Below are 18,095 nucleotides of genomic sequence, written 5' to 3'. Positions count from 1 at the left end.
GATATTGTTGTATCTCTAAGATATAGTACAAATTATATGACTCTGTTTTAAATTTTTGATTTATTGATATTGACAAGAATAAAATACTATGAGATATATAATAAGCAAAATGCAATAGTGTTCTCAAGTGAACTAAAATGTGGTACTTACCACTTAAAAAACTTATAATTTTCTTGAGGTATGGAATCATCTTTGTTTACATCCAGTGACATCGCAATTATTCTAGTACAAACATATTATAGGTGTTTATATCAAATTGTTTTAGTTTCTTGATGCCCAAAATCTCGTTAAAATATTAAGTTTGCAATTCCAAACAAACTTTGACCATTCAACATGTAATATGATCAAATTTTATATTATCATCATAAAAATCAATAATAACAATTTCTTTTTTTTTTCCTTTAAAAATGGACAATGTTGTCATTCACATAATTCTCATTTAAGAATATTCACTAAAAATATTATACACATGCTATATTCAAATATAAAATCTTTAATCTCAACAATTAATTATTGAAATTTTTACACTTTTATTCTTGCCTCACCTATTATGTTTAGATATGGATCATGCTAACTTCGAGAAACTATTTAATATACGTATAAAATCTTTTTTTTTTGAAGCAATATACGTATAAAATCTTGATCGCAATAAGATATGAAATTTTTTAAAATTTTAATAAAATTTAACATAACGTAGTGATATAAAAATTAAATTCAACGCCATATATTGTAAAATTCATATTGTTAAAATCTAACCAAACCTCCGCGATCTAACTAGAAAGAAGTTTAGTGGTAGCATAAAATCTAAACCACGTTCGTGTTGTCCTTTTGGATTCAGAGTAATGATGACGGCAGGTAGCAAAGGCGATGGCGAAAACAACGGCGCTTCTTACCAGTCACCGACGGAGGAAACGGTAACACCAATCTCTTCCTCATCCACAACTCCAGACAATTCATCAATTGACGCGCCGTCACTTCCGTTCGATCTTGTTACAGAAATTCTATGTTGGATCCCTGTGAAATTCCTCCTCCAATTCTGTTGCGTCTGCAAGTCATGGAATTATCTCATCTCTCATGATTCCGAATTTCAAAAGAAGCACTTTCGCCTGTCAACCACAATTCACGACCGCCTCCATCTCATCCTAACTCCTAGGCCCTTCTCCGCCTCATGTGAGTTCCTTCTATCTGATATTTTAATCTCTTCTATTTTCAACAACAACCTTTCCACTATTACTGCTACGCACCTAAACTACCCTCTCATTCCTAACAAAGGACGCTGTTTTGGGGGAGTTTCCTCCCGTGACGGCATCTTCTGTTTTGCGATTAATGAATTGTCAGCTCTTTTATTTAACCCTTCCATTAGAAAGTTTAAGTTATTGCCTCCTTTGAAAAACCCACCACTAAATCACTATTTACAAACCATTTATACCTTAGTGTATCATCGTTTCACTGATAATTATAAGATTGTCGCTGTTTCTTCGGATATTGGTAGACAAATTAATGTTAATACTCATACTTTCGGTACTGATCATTGGACAAAGATCCAAAACATCCCGAATTGTTGCCGCTTATGTGGAATGGGAATATCTGTGAATGACACCGTTAATTGGTTGGTATACGATAGTTCTTGTTCTCTATGGGTCATTCTTTCGCTTGATTTGGAGGATTATTCGTATAGAAAGTTTTTGCATCCTCTCTCTAACGAGCGATCCAACTCTAAGATGATCTTCCAAGAGTTAAAGGGTTGCTTGTGCATCCTCTCTCAATGTGCCAACTATGCTGATGTTTGGATTATGAAGGAACATGGAAATGAGCAATCTTGGACTAAATTATTAAGTGTTCCGTACATGACAGATGCTAGGTCTTTTGCGTATAGCAGAGCAATATATGTTTCGGAAGATGACCAAGTGTTGATGAGGTTTTTTAAGTCGAGGAAATTTGGTTTGATCATCTATGATTTTAAAAATGATACTTTTAAGATTCCTACAATTCAAAACATCAATGATCAGATGAGACCAACCATCTATGTTGAGAGTTTGATATCACCTTTTTCTCAATATTAAGATGTAGTTGTTGTGCTAAGTTATCTTGCGCTAGACCCAACTCCAACATATATGTTAATTTATGATGATCTTGTTATTTATATTTATTTTTTCCTTGTTTTGTAACCGGTGATTTCATGGTTATTATTGATGTATGGGTCAACTTGAGAAATTGCTATGTTATTTTTTTCCTGTCAGAGTTGTTGGTTCTGTCATCGTTCATTACATCTTATATCATTTACAATCACGGATTATTCATTTTATGAATTGAACGAGTTTGGATTCACTCCGTTTACTACCCTCCTTTTATCCTCTATTTAGGAGAGAGATAGACACAATAGAAGATTTGTGGAACCCACTCATTAGTGGGACCCACTTTTAATGAGTCCCACAAATCTTCTATTGTGTCTATCTATATCCTAAATGGAGGATAAATTGAGGGTAGTAAATGGAGTGAATCTAAACTCGAATTGAACAAATCAAACTTTATCATGCACGTGTTCTTAATGAAAGTTGGGATATCTTTGAGAGACAATGAGGTGGTCACAATGAATATTTAGAAATTATAAATTTAATGTTTGGTGCACCAAAGTTAAAGATTACTGTCATATAGAAATGATACGTAGTCCATTTTCTGGGGTATTGTAAGTTAATATTTTGCACTTGTCACTTGTAAATAGCAAAGACTTGAAGATAGAAAACACTTCTCAGATAAAGGAGGTTAGCTTCTGGATCTTTTGTATTCTGAATATGGTGTTCCACATAATCGCAGGTGACACCCTCCAATTCTGTTCCCAACATTTGTCAAGGTTATTATCCCTATAGTGGGATTAACCAGAGCACAAGAGGCAGTGGAGGAGGTTGTGTTGCGTTGAGGTCATATTTTCAGCAGTGTTGTTTATGGAATGCCATATTTTAATGAATTGTTAAAATATAAAAAAGGACATGTTATTTAGACTACCTGTATAGCAATTTGGCTGGATTTTGGAATTGGAATGTCATAGTGGGAGTGTTGAACGAAGTGGACGAGCAGTAAGTTCACATACTTAACGGCAATTGATGTGGAGGAGGAGGATATGCTCGTATGGAAACTCAACAACAAATGCATCTACACCGTGAAATCGGCGTATTGGCGTGCAGTGGAGTCTGGACAATGAAAAAATAGAGTTCGAAGTGATTGGATGCACATGTAAAAATTGAAAATCCCAGAGTACATTTTTAGTTGGAGAGGTTTGAGGCGATGCTTACCTATGCGAGTTAGACTAAAAGGTAAGGAGTAGGTTGTTCGGATATTTGTCTTCACTATCAAAACAACCTTAAAAACAAATGACATTTATTTTTTTATTGCTTAAATATACGATTTGTTATGTAAGTTTGCGCTTTTTTGGTTTTCATCCCTGTGTCTTCTGGTTAATAGTCCTTTTAGAATAGGCAAAATAATTGTGAATTAGCACACCCCCTCCCCCCCAATAGATTATGGAATGTACTTTATCAATTGGTTGTCCGACGAGTTAAAAACGGCTAGTTCGAAATCCTTTATTTTTTGGACCAATCGCTCTTTTGATTTTGGAAAAAAAAAATCTTTATCAATGGAGATTGAGTTCCACGAATATGCAAGCTAGAAAGATGCTATTTGCTGCTCTTAGTTAATTTAACACTTTTGACGCATCTTTCTACCTTTCCTTGATTTTTCTATGTGGCTTAATGGTGGGTAAACCAAGCCCAAAACATTTTCTTCCTCACACAGGCTCAAGATTCCTCAGCAGAGAGCAAAGCTACCAACCCAGTTAATTAAAAGAAACAGAGATCCCTAATGGTTTACATATAGGTATAAGAAGTTAATTAAGTATTGGTGTGAAAGAGTACCAACAAATTACTAATGGTTTAGAGACGGGTATAAGAAGTTTCTAAGAACTTTTGTACCCAACAAACCCTTTAATGGTATGGTCTGTTTGCAGCATTACCTTCTGTCAGTTGCATAGAATTATTGTGTGCATTATTTCTTTCGATGATCTACATTAGTTCTCAATTTCTCCCTCACATACTTCTAGTCCTTTTGCATGTAAGTGAATAAAGATCTCATAAAGTTATCTCACATACTTCCATGAGTTTTTTAAGGATTTAATTTGTATATCTTTTGTCTATTTATTTGTTATATTTTTTTGGATTGGCATGATATATGTATGCAGTTTTCATTGTCGTTACATTGACTAATTTTCATCAAGGAACATATCCCTACTGAAAATTTTCTATACGCATAAGTCATGACCACCTGCTTAAGGATCCAAAAACCTTATCACAAGGACCAATTCATAATATAATTTTTTGTATTTTTATATTGCGGAATTTGGAGGGATATATTTTTACGGAGAAACAACTTTCTTGAGAAATAGTGTTATATGAATAATGCTCTCAAATTCTTATTTTATTCATCATATATATATATAAAGCTACAAAAATCTATGAAGCATGGACACCTCTATGATTAGACGTGTCGTGGTGTCTGACACTCGTACAACACGTGTCAGATAGCTCAGATCGGTGTCAAAAAAAATTAATTTTTCCTTTAGTTTGACACTCCTTTGATCGGTGTGTGACACCTGTAAGACACCCGTACAACACATGTCGGACAAGCGTCCCCAAAAAAAATTGTTTTTTGTTTCTTATACTCTACTTAGGCACATATTAGATGAAATTCTGACGTAGTCCAAATGGGGTACCAGATGTTACCACATCGCGTACCACATCTCGTACCAGTACAGAACAAGAAAAAACAAGGTAGAAATAAATTGCAAAGAAAGTAAATGACACAGTATGTTGTTAACCCAGTTCGGAGGAACCTCTCCTACTCTGGGGGATACCAATCCAGGAATGAATTAACTACTATAGTTCTAGTTCAAATACTCCAAAACACCCCGTTTCTATCTTATCGCCTAGACAAGACCTCATGCAATTCTACCTAGGAACTCCTAGATATGAGATGTCCCGTCTCACTTCCTTCAAACAACACAGACAACATTGCTTACAGACGATTACAATCAAATGGTGGAGACACACTCCTAGACATAAATAAACTTTACTCATGCTTAAAAGCTCTTGAGTAAATCACAAACAACACCTCCATACCTAAGGGCTTAGGCGGCAACAGAGAGGTGTACATGAAACCCTAAAGCACAAGGCTTACAAAGACACAAAATCCTAAAAGACTACATCTTTTATATATTTGTTTAAGCTTCGGTTTTGGTAAATAAAATACCTTTAGCAACTTTCTTTATATAGGCTTCACAATACTTCAGCTCCAAGAAATCTTCTAAAGGAAAAATATATACTTTTACTAAATCTTCTTTGCATCAAAATATTCCTTTCATAAATATATTTGTTGAAAATGTATTTTAAAATTAAATCTTCTAACTTTCTTGAAGCACAAACATTTATTTGAAATAAATCTTTTATATTCTCTGCAACAATCTTCACAAGATATATTTTAAAATCAAATCTTCTTGATTCCTTAATATTTTATAATAGTCTTGAGAACCTAGTAACCTAATACATCCGCCTTCTGAAGATTAATAAACCACGTGCATATTCTTTTCTTCTGAAACAAATCTTACAGAGATTTGATATAAAAATTCAGCGCATATCCGTAGCAATAATGTTGTACTCCAAATGCTGCCACATCTGACCCTACATCTGACTAGATCTTGTTTTTGCAAAATGTAGCCAATTAAAAACCCAACATTAGATATATCTAAAAAAGTTAAATATGTGTCGAAACAACATTATTGATCAAAGAGGGATTGAAAATATTACAATATTTCTAGGTTTTTTGTAGAGTAGATGGATAAATAAAGGTAAATACTACCGTATCTTGTTTTAAAACTTTTTTTAAGAAATAACTTCTTCAACTTAGATTTACACGTATATGTTTTGATTTTCAATTTATATCTTTTTATAGAAATGTAGCGGTGTCATTTTCCTATATTTTTTACATTAACGGTGTCCTAGTGTCCGTGTCGTGTTGGTGTTGCGATGTCCGTGTCAGAATCCGTGCTTCATAAACAAAAATAACAAACTTATAAATCATATATTTAAAATTAAAAAACTAATCCTAAAATTTCTAAAAAATCATCAATAATAAATTCTAATATTATTGTTACAAATAAAATTCGAGAGCTAAAGATAGAGAAGATAAGAGTTTTGTGTTCAACTCTTCACATGTGTGTCGTTACACTAAACCAAGGGTCATGTTTATAGGACACAAATAAGCAAGTCAATGATGAGAAATATTTAAGGATCACTCACCAACTTAATTATTCATAACACACCTCTTTACATGTTCGTCGAGGATATACCTCATTAAAACCTTACTATAAAACTCCAATGGAAAAAAATGAAGGATAAAGAGTACAACGTCATTTGCGTTTGAACTGCCTCGTTAAAAATCTTGTCAGAAAAATCCAATGAGACAAAACCACGGCGAAGGAAAAAAGAGTGCAAAACACATTTATACCTCTCCCTCATAAAGTCAATTATATCTGAGACGAAGGATACCAATTCATCTTCTATATAGTTTATCAAAAGAATTACTTGACAACGACTTTGTAGAAAGATAATAATCTATATAGTTGATGAGAAATTTTACTTGACGGTGACTTTGTAGAAATGTTTGTTTTATCTTCTTTAATATACTCTTATCTGAATTAGTCGTTGATATGATATTATCTCCTTCAAGTTTCTTGTATGCGTAAAATCACAAACTTCAACAAAATTATATTCTCAACTTTCTTGATGTAGTCCTAAAACTTTCACATAATTAGAGAATATTATTGTATCTCTAAGATATAAGATATAGTACAAATTATATGCTTGACTTTCTTTCAATATATTTGATTTATTGATATTGACAAAAATAAAATAATATGACATATATAATAAGCAAAAAACCTGTTGTGTAATTATCTTTCAATATATATGAAATTATCTTTGTTCACATCAAGTGACATCACAATTATTCTAGTTTTAGTACACAACATATTGTATGCGTTCTTATAAAATTGTTTTAGTTTCTTAATGCATAAAACCTTGTTATTTTTGTTAAGATATTAAGTTTGGAATTTCAAACAAACTTTGACCATTCAACATATAATATGATAAACTTTTTTTTTTAATCAACAAATTTGAGAAACTATTTAGAATTTCTGATCAAATTTATATTATCATCATAAAAATCAATTATAACATTTTTTTTCTTTAAAAATAGACATGTTGCCATCATTTTCATATTCCTCATTCGTGAATATTCACTAAAAATATTATATACATGCATCTTGTTACACATTAAAAATAAATCTAAACTATATTTAAATATAACATCACAATAAGTTATGAAACAAGTTTAATTTTTTATTGATTCAAAAAAAAAGTTTAATTTTTTATAAAATTTAACAAATATGTGACCTATGTGATATAAAATTTAAATTCAACTGTTGTTAAATTCATATTATTAAAACTTATTTTACGGTGTAATGAGTACTACTACAAGTACAAAATCCAAGAGTGGATTTTGTAATATATATATTCGTACATCAAACTAAACTTCCGCGATCTAAAGTCTAAACCACGTTCGTGTTGTCCTTTTGGATTCAGAGTAATGATGACGGCAGTTAGCAAAGGCGATGGCGAAAACAACGGCGTTTCTTACCAGTCACCGACGGAGGAAACGCTAACACAAATCTCTTCCTCATCCACAACTCCAGACAATTCAATTGACGCGCCGTCACTTCCGTTCGATCTTGTTACAGAAATTCTATGTTGGATCCCTGTGAAATTCCTCCTCCAATTCTGTTGCGTCTGCAAGTCATGGAATTATCTCATCTCTCATGATTCCGAATTTCAAAAGAAGCACTTTCGCTTGTCAACCACAATTCACGACCGCCTCCACCTCATCCTAACTCCTAGACCCTCCGCCTCACGTGAGTTCCTTCTATCTGATATTTTAATCTCTTCTATTTTCAACAACAACCTTTCCACTATTACTGCTACGCCCCTAAACTACCCTCTGACTCCTAATAGAGGACGCAGTTTTGGGGGAGTTTCCTACCGTCACGGCATCTTCTGTTTTGGGATTGATGAATCGTCAGCTCTTTTATTTAACCCTTCCATTAGAAAGTTTAAGTTATTGCCTCCTTTGGAAAACCCACCACTAAATCACTATTTACAAACCAATTATACCCTAGTGTATCATCGTTTCACCGATAACTATAAGATTGTCGCTGTTTCTTTGGATATTAATAGACAAATTAACATTAATACCCATACTTTCGGTACTAATTATTGGACAAAGATCCAAAACATCCCGTATTGTTGCCGCTTACGTGGAGTGGGAATATCTGTGAGTGACACCGTTAATTGGTTGGTATATGATGTTTCTGGTTCTAGTAGTTCTTTCTGGGCAGTAGACTGGAAGACCATCATATCCCATTATAACTAAAGCACACACAGCCTTCTTAAGTTGTCTATAAACCTTGATGTTGGTTGAAGTTTCTCCTTCGAGTATTCCACTGAGAACTTCATAATATATATGTCCATCGAAGGTGACTTCATGAGATTCACTAAGTGGAAAGACTACCACGTTTACGCTTTGTATTGCACCTTTCATAAAATTCCCGGCAAAGCAAGTGTTGATCATCACTGTTAGTGTCGCTTCCAGCGGCACTTTCGGCATGAATTTTGTAGACAAAAAATGATCCGTTATAAATTTAGAATCGGAAGTCCAAATTCCAAATTTATCAACTTCAAACTCAATGGAATGTCCCGCTATATACACAAAAAGTATATCTTGTGCATTAGCTTCTTCAACTAACAATGTTAGTTGTCTTTGAATTGCCACTTTTGTTGGATGCGTATACTTGTTGGTGTCACACAGTATCGTGATATCTTGGTCTATGAAATTGAAGTTTTCCATTAAAATTGTTTTCATCCCTTCGACTTCATCTAAGGTATGCAACAGTCTATCTTCTCCAAACTTGTAATACATCACCCCAATTAAAACTGCCTTTTTTCTTGGCACAGCTGGTGTGTTTTCAGCACTTCTTCCTCCACTACTTTCTGCCTTGGTTGTCTTTCGTTTTTTACGACGACCTTGCTGCATAGCCTTTAGCATGAGTAACTTTGTATGGCTTGATCTCTTGTTCAAATACATTCTAACTTGATCATCTGTAATAGCATAATACATGCAGGTGAGACGACTATGTGAAATGTATCTTAGCAGGATAGAAATGGACTAAAAGAAGACATGCAGGTGAGACGACTATGTAAAATGTATATTAGCAGGATATATACTTAGGCGCATAGCTAAATTTGTACTCCTACCAAGCACCCTCCTAAAGTCTTAGCAGAGTTGTAAAGATAAGATGTCTAAGTGCATGGTCATTTATTTTATCATTGAATCAGCATATAAAATGAATTACCTTCGGCTGCATAAACAGGATGAGACACCAGTGTAATATGACTGCTTCCAAAGCTCCTCAGCCTCAACAGCAATTTATTAAAATGAATTAGAATGAAGAAGGCGAATCCTGTTTCCAATAATAAGGTGAATCCTTTTGCCAATAATGTTCCTCCGTCAACCATAAAAGCTATTCCTCCACGACCCATGGGGATCTTCTCATGTTTTCTCACAAAGTTTTCATTGGCATTTGCCTGAGTTGTGTGTGGGCAACTGCTACTGTGCTCAACTATAACATATTCAAAAGGAAATTCCCAGAGAGGAGAGTCACCCAATGGATATAACTTACTCCCTCCAATCCTATATCAAGTAGAGTATGAATGTTCATTATATATATCATATCTAAGAAAGAAATTGCAGGTGATCAAACTGGTAATACTTATTATCACTAACCATAAGTTTGGTATGGTCTGGACATTTTCTGGAAGAATACCACTAAACAGATTCTGTTGAATGTTCCTGATAAAATAGAAAAATTAGTAAATGTCTGAGCAAAAACTGAAATAAAAATCCTACAACTATTACATATAGCACCTGAGTGCAAGATATTTAGTTAAGGTAAAGCTTGATTATTAGCTGGGGCTAAGCAAAAGTAACAAATTGATGTCAATTAAGGTAGGTCTTATAAGACTCCAATGCTAGCTGCCATTAGTTCAAGCATAAAAGAAACTGTGCTATAAACTAAGGCTAATGTAATGCACTTGGGTGTTTTATTCTCCAGCTACTTCCCCTTCAGCATGAATACAAAATAGACTTTACTAGTCTTATGGAAGTAACATGCTTTACATGATCAAAAAATATATTTCACAGGTAACCCTTGCAAGTACATATACACATAGTTGTTCAAGGAATTCTTAAGCAACACTCAAAGCTATCTAGCTTTTGGCTTATTTTTATTTCTAGTATAGTTTCTATTATTACTTAGTCCATACTACTTTTGCCTTTGTCAATTATTAAAATTGGTGAGTTTTAAATTGGCTTCATCTTAGTCAGTTATTAAATGCATGCAGAGAGGCTAAAGTTTCAGTCGAAAACATACATTTTTTCCAGGTTATCTAAGCCAGTGAACACATTGCCAACGAGTCCAAACAAGAAATTGTGGCTTAAATTCCTACAAGAGAAGAAGCGATAATTTCACAGCCACTTTAGAGATGAATCACTATCTCATACTAACAAAAATGAAAATGTACTAAAATCAAAAGTATTTGACTCACAGATGCCTTAGTTTCTTCGTTGTTGATAAAGAATGGGAGATATTTTTGCTCAAATAGATGCAGCAAGCCATGTTCCTGGAATAAAATTGAGTCGTCAGAAAAAACCCATTGCTCAAGACACAAGCACTCATAGAATGACTCATGAAGTAATATAACAAACAGAACACTAGGCTTACATATGAGTGGAATTGGGAAGCAGACTGTATGGTATTGGTATCACACCCACTATGTTGTGAGAGCTGACATCACTAATTAAATAAACAAGAATGTATAACTAAGTAAATAACATATGTTACAGTAAACCAGAAAAACTTAAAACAGCATAGTGGCTTCATCTTAGTCAATTATTAAATGCATGCAGAGATGCTAAAGTTTCATAGAAAACAAACATTTCTTCCAGGTTATCTAAGCCAGTGAACACATTGCCAATGGGTCCAAATAAGAAAGTGTGACTTAAATTCCTGCAAGAGAAGAAGGGATTATTTCACAGCCATTTTAGAGGAATCACTATATCATACTAAAAAAATGAGAATGTACTAAAATCAAAAGTATTTGACTCACAGATGCCTTAGTTTCTTCGTTGTTGATAATGACTGACGGATATTTTTGCACAAATAGATGCAGCAAGCCATGTTCCTGAATAAAATTGAGTCATCAGAAAAACCAACTGCTCAAGACACAAGCACACATAGAATCGGCTCATTAAGTAATATATATAACAAGCAGAACAATAGCCTTACATATGTGTGGCATTGGGAGGCAGACGGAATGGTATTGGTATCACACCCACTATGTTGTTAGAGCAGACATCACTAAATAAACCAGAATAACTAAGTAAATCACATATATGTTACAGTAAACCAGAAATCGTTGTATTTATATGTATAACTACGTAAATGACACATAGTGGCAAAATTAGTGTATGTAACTTGTACCAAAACACTGAATAAAATCACAATATCTCAGGAGTAAGAAAATAGAAGTTCAGTGCACGAAATTTTCCTTCCATTACTACCTATGTAGAGTGCATACATTGATTCATGCATGAAACTTACAGAAGTAAATCTGATTATGAAAAGTTCCATTCCTTCCACACAATAATCAAACTTACAGATGTTGCAAGTTTTGTAGATTGTGGAGCAAGCCTCCAACTCCTTTCCATCCTTGGAGCACCGGTGAGTAGTTCAAGGTCTTGTGTAGGTCCTTCACTGCTAATTAAAAAGAAATTAATTACAACCTTGTTTTAGGAACTAATTCAAATTGAACGGTGGATTCTAAGAAAATCATGTATAGAAGAAATTAATTCCATGGGAGGAATCTGCCAAAGGATTAGTTCCTAAAACAAGGTTGTAATTAATTCCATGTATGAAAAAGAAATTAATTACAACCTTGTTTTAGGAACATTATAGAAGAAATTAAAATCAGTTCAAAGGAACATACCATGTGAGGAATCTGCCAAAGAAATCAAAATCACGAAGAAGATGAAACGTGCAATGTAACCAGACGCCATATCTGCAAATGACTGAAACCAAAATTCAAAAAAGGAAAAATAAATAAAATTAGGAACCCTAACCTATAACCAGAGTAATCACAACTCTTAATTCAAAATGCAAATATGAAATACTATATATTATTAACTGGAATTCAAGATTATGATTAGAAAAGAAGGGGGAAAAAATGTAAGCGAAGAATATCAAAATCAAATTCAATGAACTTAGTTCTTCCTTGGCGAAGTAGCGATTGAAATGAATTATGATTCTGAGATCGAGTGTATTCTGAGATCAATTACCTTCGTCAAACAAATTCCATATCAAGAACACTACATAGATCAATTTTCTAGCAATCAACGAAAAGAGTGTTACCTGATGATTCTGCGATAAAGGTTGGGAATCGCAAATGCAAATTCAAACTTGTGGTACACGTTTGGAAAGATCTTGGAAGGTTAAAAGCAAACAAGATAGAATGAAGGAGAGAGTGAGAGCGCAAACTTCAAAATTCAATTTGAGCAGTGGAGGGAGGAATAATGCGCTAGTTAGTTACTAACTATATGCTAATGTGTCTTTTAGAATGGTCCAACTAGACTTCTCCACCAATGGTACAATACTTTTAGCCTTTGATTTAATATTTAAAATATCCAAAGGCTGTGATGCAAGAATGTACACTTGCTTTTTTGGTGACTACTATAAACAAAACAAAACAAAACAAAACAAAAACTTTTGTATATAGAATTCACAAGTCACAATTCAACGAAAAGGATTTTTTGGGATTTGGATTCGGTGCAGTTGGACTGCATGCAGTCAGTGCATATGGACCGTCCGATTGAAATCAGATTTTATGACTAATTTTAGTTGTTTATAAAAAGCTTATATTCTAGATCATCCGATCTAAATTTGAAGGTGATTAATGGGCCGACTGCACACAACCCAAATCCGATTTTTTGACATAGTTTCCTGCTGTAGTAAATTTGAGCCGTTCATTTATGATCAGACGGTACATATTACACACAGTTTTATATCCAAAATAATACATTGGAAAGTTTCTTTCACTAAAGTTTCACGACTTTTGGAAATACTAAGGTTTAAAGATTAAAAAAAAATGAAGTAGAGATGAAGTCATGAGGTGTGTTTGGTTGTGAGAAGAAAGTGAAAAGAGAGAAATTGGTGAGAGAGAGTCTGAGAAGAGAGAAATAGGTGAGAAATATAGTAGATTTGATGCATCGATTGGAATAAGAGAAAATACAAATAAATAGAAGAGAGAGAAAAGTGTGGTTGATTTTTAAAAAGACAAAAATAACCTTGTATTTTATTTTAATATAATTTAGTCATTAATTTATCACCAACACAACAACGTTACTATTCACGTTTTTGGCAATAGATGAATACAAGGAGTCAAGGACAAAATTGGAACACAGTAACTGTTTTTTATTCTCTCGCCTGTTTGTTTCTCCTCATAAGAGAGAAGACTCTAAAATTAGTGGGTCCCATGTATTTTAACTCTCTCCCCTCTTTCTCATCACAACCAAACAAGAGAAAAAGTGATATTCTCTTCAATCTCTCTCTCTCTCTCTTCAAATTCTCTCTCTTCTTTTGATATTCATTCTTTGATATATCATGTATTTGCATAGTTATGCTTTATATTTAGGGTTAATGTAATGGGCTTTGAGACTTATGAGGTGTATTAGATTGACATTTTATAAGATTGTCCTTGCTTTTAAGATTCTTTAAAATATATTTTATAATAATCATGATTTTTCAATTTGGATTTTGATGGAATTATGGCAAATATCTTTTATTATAATGATGATTTTTCAATTTTTATTTTGAAAGATTTTATGAATTTTTAAAATTTGAAAGGATTCATGATTTTTTGTATTTTATAAAAGTCGTGACGAAACATTCATTTAATGTCACATCAAAATCAACTTAGGAGATTGATTGAAATTAGGTGAATTCTTCGGTACACGTATTATGTGGACGTGTACTGGTACACGTATTATGTGGAATTATGGCAAGCATTTAATACAAATTTTATTTCTTTATTAAGTTTTTTTATTTTAAACACTATTTTTTAATATTTGCACATGTATCCTTCACATAATATTAATGATAATCTCAACTGAAGCAAATATGGAAGATTTGTTCCAAAATTAAACTAAAAAAACTGGACTTTTTTTTTTGAACCAAACAAACTTACTGCATTTCATTAAATATCAAAAGTTCAATACATGAAGGAATAATCTCAAATCTACGGAAACCAGTCCACGAATTGGCCGCCCTAGCTAATGTGTGAGCAACCGAATTCACTTGTCTCCTAATAAACTTAACTTCAAAGTTCACACATGATAACATAACAAGGATAATTTCATTAACGATCGAAAGAAACTCTGAATTGCCACGTCGTTTGGTACGAATAGCATCAACCAACACTTGAGAGTCACTTTCAAACTGAACCCTTTCAAGACCTCTACTCTTAGCTTCATTCATTGCTTGCAATAGTGCCCATGCTTCACCCTCCTCTGTTGATAAGGTCAGTTGCTGCCACTGCGTAATAAAAAAACTGGACTTAAACATATTTATTAGTTTAACAGAAAGTAATAAAACAAAAAATTATGCTTGACGAAAAATAATGATATTGCGGACTGTGAAGAGGAAAAACAAGGTTTTGAATACTTACTTAAAGGTCCGTGCGGCGTGAATGGATATACGCGAGAAAGAAGCATATGGCAATGAGAACTCACAGCGGCAACACGACAGTGGTTCTGCGTGAAAACAGCACCCCTTTACAAAGTACCCCTTTAACAAGAGAGAAGACCAATTTCCCAATTAAACCCTAAAAATAGAAGATTAAACAACAGAGAAGAGAAGAAAATCCTAAAAATCAATTTTTCGGAGTGAAAGAAAAACGACGCCGTGGAGAGAGGCGGCGCCGCCGGAATTAGGAAAATGAAGACCAGAGAAGAGAATTGTCTCTGCACGAGAGAGAGAAATAAAGTTTCAGAAGAAAGAGTGGCTTATAAAAAAAAAAAGAAAGAGTTTTGAATTTTTAACAAATTACTGAAACATTATTTCAAGATTTAAAAATTACAATCATTCCTATGGTGTCATTTTGAAATTTTTGTAAATTAAAAGAGTAATTTACAAAACTTATATTTAAATAAAGTTTGAAATGACATGTTAAACTATCATTACACGTGGACAAATTAAAATTATACAACTTAGCGGTGTACCGGTACACCTCCACATAATATGTGTACCGGAGTGTTCACATTTTCAATAATAGTTCTTAATAAGCACTAAATCCCTCCAACCCAGCACCTCTTCAAAAGTTCTAAATGGGTCCCGTCAATAACTCCATCACAATAAATTTTTTTTTTTACTAATCAATAATTTATTATTTAATAATTCATATTTTATACTATTAAATTAATTGGATTATAAAATTACAAAATTAATATGTACTATTTTTTTATAATTCAAAATAATAATTAAAATTCGAAAATTAATTTAAAATAATATTGCCAAATTTAAAAATTACATAATTAAAAAATAATTTAAAATAACATTACATAATTTTAAAAATAACTAATTTTGTTGATCGTCATGCCCAAAACATTGTCAAATATGCTCGATAAGATCATGTTGAAGTTGAAGATGAGTTCGTCTATCTTAAATTTGTGCTATTCTTTGAAGGTATGGTGCGAGATTTGAATGAGAACCATTATGTGTGTCACTTGTTGAAACATCATTGTTGAGATGTTGATCATAAGAATAATTAATTAAATGACCAGCGTACGTGTGTCGTTCATCTTCCATAATCATGTTATGCAATATATGGTGTATGTTGGTATTGTATGAATTAATACTAGCCAAGCATCAACGCCCTTTGGTTTGGTATTAATTTTTTTTTGCAACAAATTTATGTTTGAAGTACTCCTATACTACTATATTAATTAATTATTTAATTATTAATAATATCTAAAAGTAAGCGGGTCCCGTAAAAAAATATATTTTAATGAAAACTAAGATGGGCCCCAGAGAAGAGAGAAAATTCTTATTTAAGAATCGGTTCCTATTAAGAATTCAAAAGTGTACTGCTCTAATGATAGATCTTATTAAGAACTGATTCTTAATAGTATAAGATCCACCATTGGAGATGGTCTAAGTTTCTAGGAAGAGGTAAAGTTGCATTTGTCTGGTGGGTTTACCCGAATGGCACATGATAGATTAACTTATTAAATTATAGCCGAAAGATATAATTAAAATCTATGGTCGACAATTGGTGTAACAATTTTAATACCAAGGATATTAAAGTAATTTTAAATTTTTTCGGTGGTGACCATTGCCCAGCCTAGGCCCGTACCAACGCATGCACTTAGGGATGACAATGGGTGCCCATGAGTGAAGGTTTTGCAATCCACGTCAAAAATAAACACCCAAACACAAAGGTTATTTGGGTGGCAAATCAAAACTCACGCTCACGCCAATTGAGTTCGGGCTTTTCCACCCAAACCAAAAAACCATAGTTAAAACACGCATAATTAATTAATTACCTACCAAAACTCGGCCCGAATTATTTTTGATAAAATGACAAAGTACAAATACAAACAAATGACAAAATAACATAGTTTAACATAATTTGCAAATGACAAAATACAATACAAAATATCAAAGTTCAACATAATATATATACATAGATTTAATTAGATAATTTCACATATATTTGAATGGGTGCATGGATTTCGGGTGTGAGTTTGAGTGTTTCCAAACCCACGCCCATAGTTTCGGGTGTCATCCAAACTCAAACTCAGTTAACTCGAGTTTCGCCCATTGACTTGAGTTTGAGTTCGGGTGGGCCTGTCGAGTTTGAATTTTCCTGTCATCTCTACCTACACTTGGACTAATTTCAACTACATGCATTAATTTTCGTGTTTTTTTTTTCTTTCTCTTTCTCTCCTACCAAACAAGTCCATAAGATTTGCTCTGAATTTGAATTATTTATTATTATTATTAGGCTTAAATATGCAAAAGGTCCCTGTACTTACGGGTCATCTGAGTTTTAGTCCCTGCATTTGGAAAAAAAACAAAACACACGCAATCAAACCGCCGGTTTCGGAAAACCGTCGGTTCAGCGGTTTTTCTGGTTTTTAGTGGTTCATTCCGGTTTAACTACATGTCCGGTCCAACATTTAAACCAGACCGGAGACCCATCCGGTTCACGGTTTGACCGGTCCAACCGGCCGATTTGGTCTGGTTTTTAAAACACTGAGCCCGTACCAACGCATGGACTAATATTTTTTATTTTTTTTGGTCTCGGAAGAAGTGATAATCCACTAAAATTAAACTCACAAATAATTGTGAAATTCCGGGTTCGAACCCGGGTCACGGCGTCCGGCCTAACAATTTTAGCATTTTTGCGGGTCTAATTATATAATTATATGCATTAATTTTTATTGACTCCTACCAAACAAGTCCATAAGATTTGCTCTGAATTTGAAATATTTATTATTTTTTTAAAATTGAAGTTTAAATTAGGTGTGTGTATTATGAGGCAGCCTATAAATAATCTAAAAAAGCGTGCGCTATTCAGATCTTCTTCACCAAAGTTTTCATCATCTCCCCTTCGTCAAACCCTAACCTTGCCGTAATAAAAAAAAAACCCCTAACCTTCCCATCCACCCAAACCCAGCCACCGCGCCGCCGCTCCTCCAGTGACAACCACAGCCACCGTCTCCTCTCTCTCTCTCTCCGAAACTAAAGGGAATAAAAGAGAAAATCAAAATTCTAGGTTAATTGTTCAATTTTTTCCTTTTCTAATTGGTAATTTCTTCTTCTT

The 18,095-nt window shown here is 33.4% G+C and overlaps 2 protein-coding genes across 2 annotated transcripts; one reads left to right on the top strand and one right to left on the bottom strand.

The window, feature by feature from the left end:
• The first annotated feature begins 735 nt into the window (after positions 1–735).
• LOC123899877 (F-box/kelch-repeat protein At3g23880-like) lies at positions 736–2,239 on the top strand. Its single transcript, XM_045951131.1, has one exon. The coding sequence runs from the start codon at positions 843–845 to the stop codon at positions 2,061–2,063; it is 1,221 nt and encodes a 406-aa protein (XP_045807087.1). The 5' UTR covers positions 736–842; the 3' UTR covers positions 2,064–2,239.
• A 5,529-nt stretch (positions 2,240–7,768) lies between these two features.
• LOC123899876 (protein STRUBBELIG-RECEPTOR FAMILY 2-like) lies at positions 7,769–12,763 on the bottom strand. Its single transcript, XM_045951129.1, has 12 exons — positions 12,626–12,763; positions 12,204–12,285; positions 11,875–11,971; positions 11,504–11,575; positions 11,325–11,399; positions 11,153–11,224; positions 10,940–11,011; positions 10,764–10,838; positions 10,589–10,660; positions 9,943–10,008; positions 9,512–9,849; positions 7,769–9,257 (listed from the first exon to the last, which is right to left on the bottom strand). Exons 2-12 carry the CDS (start codon positions 12,271–12,273, stop codon positions 8,413–8,415), a joined length of 1,854 nt encoding a protein of 617 aa, XP_045807085.1. The 5' UTR covers positions 12,274–12,285; positions 12,626–12,763; the 3' UTR covers positions 7,769–8,412.
• Positions 12,764–18,095: the final 5,332 nt, after the last annotated feature.

The sequence above is a fragment of the Trifolium pratense genome, linkage group LG7 (assembly GCF_020283565.1).
Source record: "Trifolium pratense cultivar HEN17-A07 linkage group LG7, ARS_RC_1.1, whole genome shotgun sequence".
In the NCBI taxonomy this organism is placed as follows: Eukaryota; Viridiplantae; Streptophyta; class Magnoliopsida; order Fabales; family Fabaceae; genus Trifolium; species Trifolium pratense.
The sequence above is the reverse complement of the archived record's forward strand: the minus strand, read 5'-3'. Positions and strand labels throughout refer to the sequence as shown.

Coding starts and splice junctions, on each gene's coding strand:
- LOC123899877 (XM_045951131.1), top strand. CDS start 843: ATGATGACGGCAGGTAGCAAAGGCGATGGCGAAAACAACGGCGCTTCT.
- LOC123899876 (XM_045951129.1), bottom strand. CDS start 12,273: ATGGCGTCTGGTTACATTGCACGTTTCATCTTCTTCGTGATTTTGATT. Junction 11,576..11,874: donor CTACAAAACTTGCAACATCT/GTAAGTTTGATT, acceptor TGGTTTATTTAG/TGATGTCTGCTCTAACAACA. Junction 10,839..10,939: donor CTTCCCAATTCCACTCATAT/GTAAGCCTAGTG, acceptor ATTTTATTCCAG/GAACATGGCTTGCTGCATCT.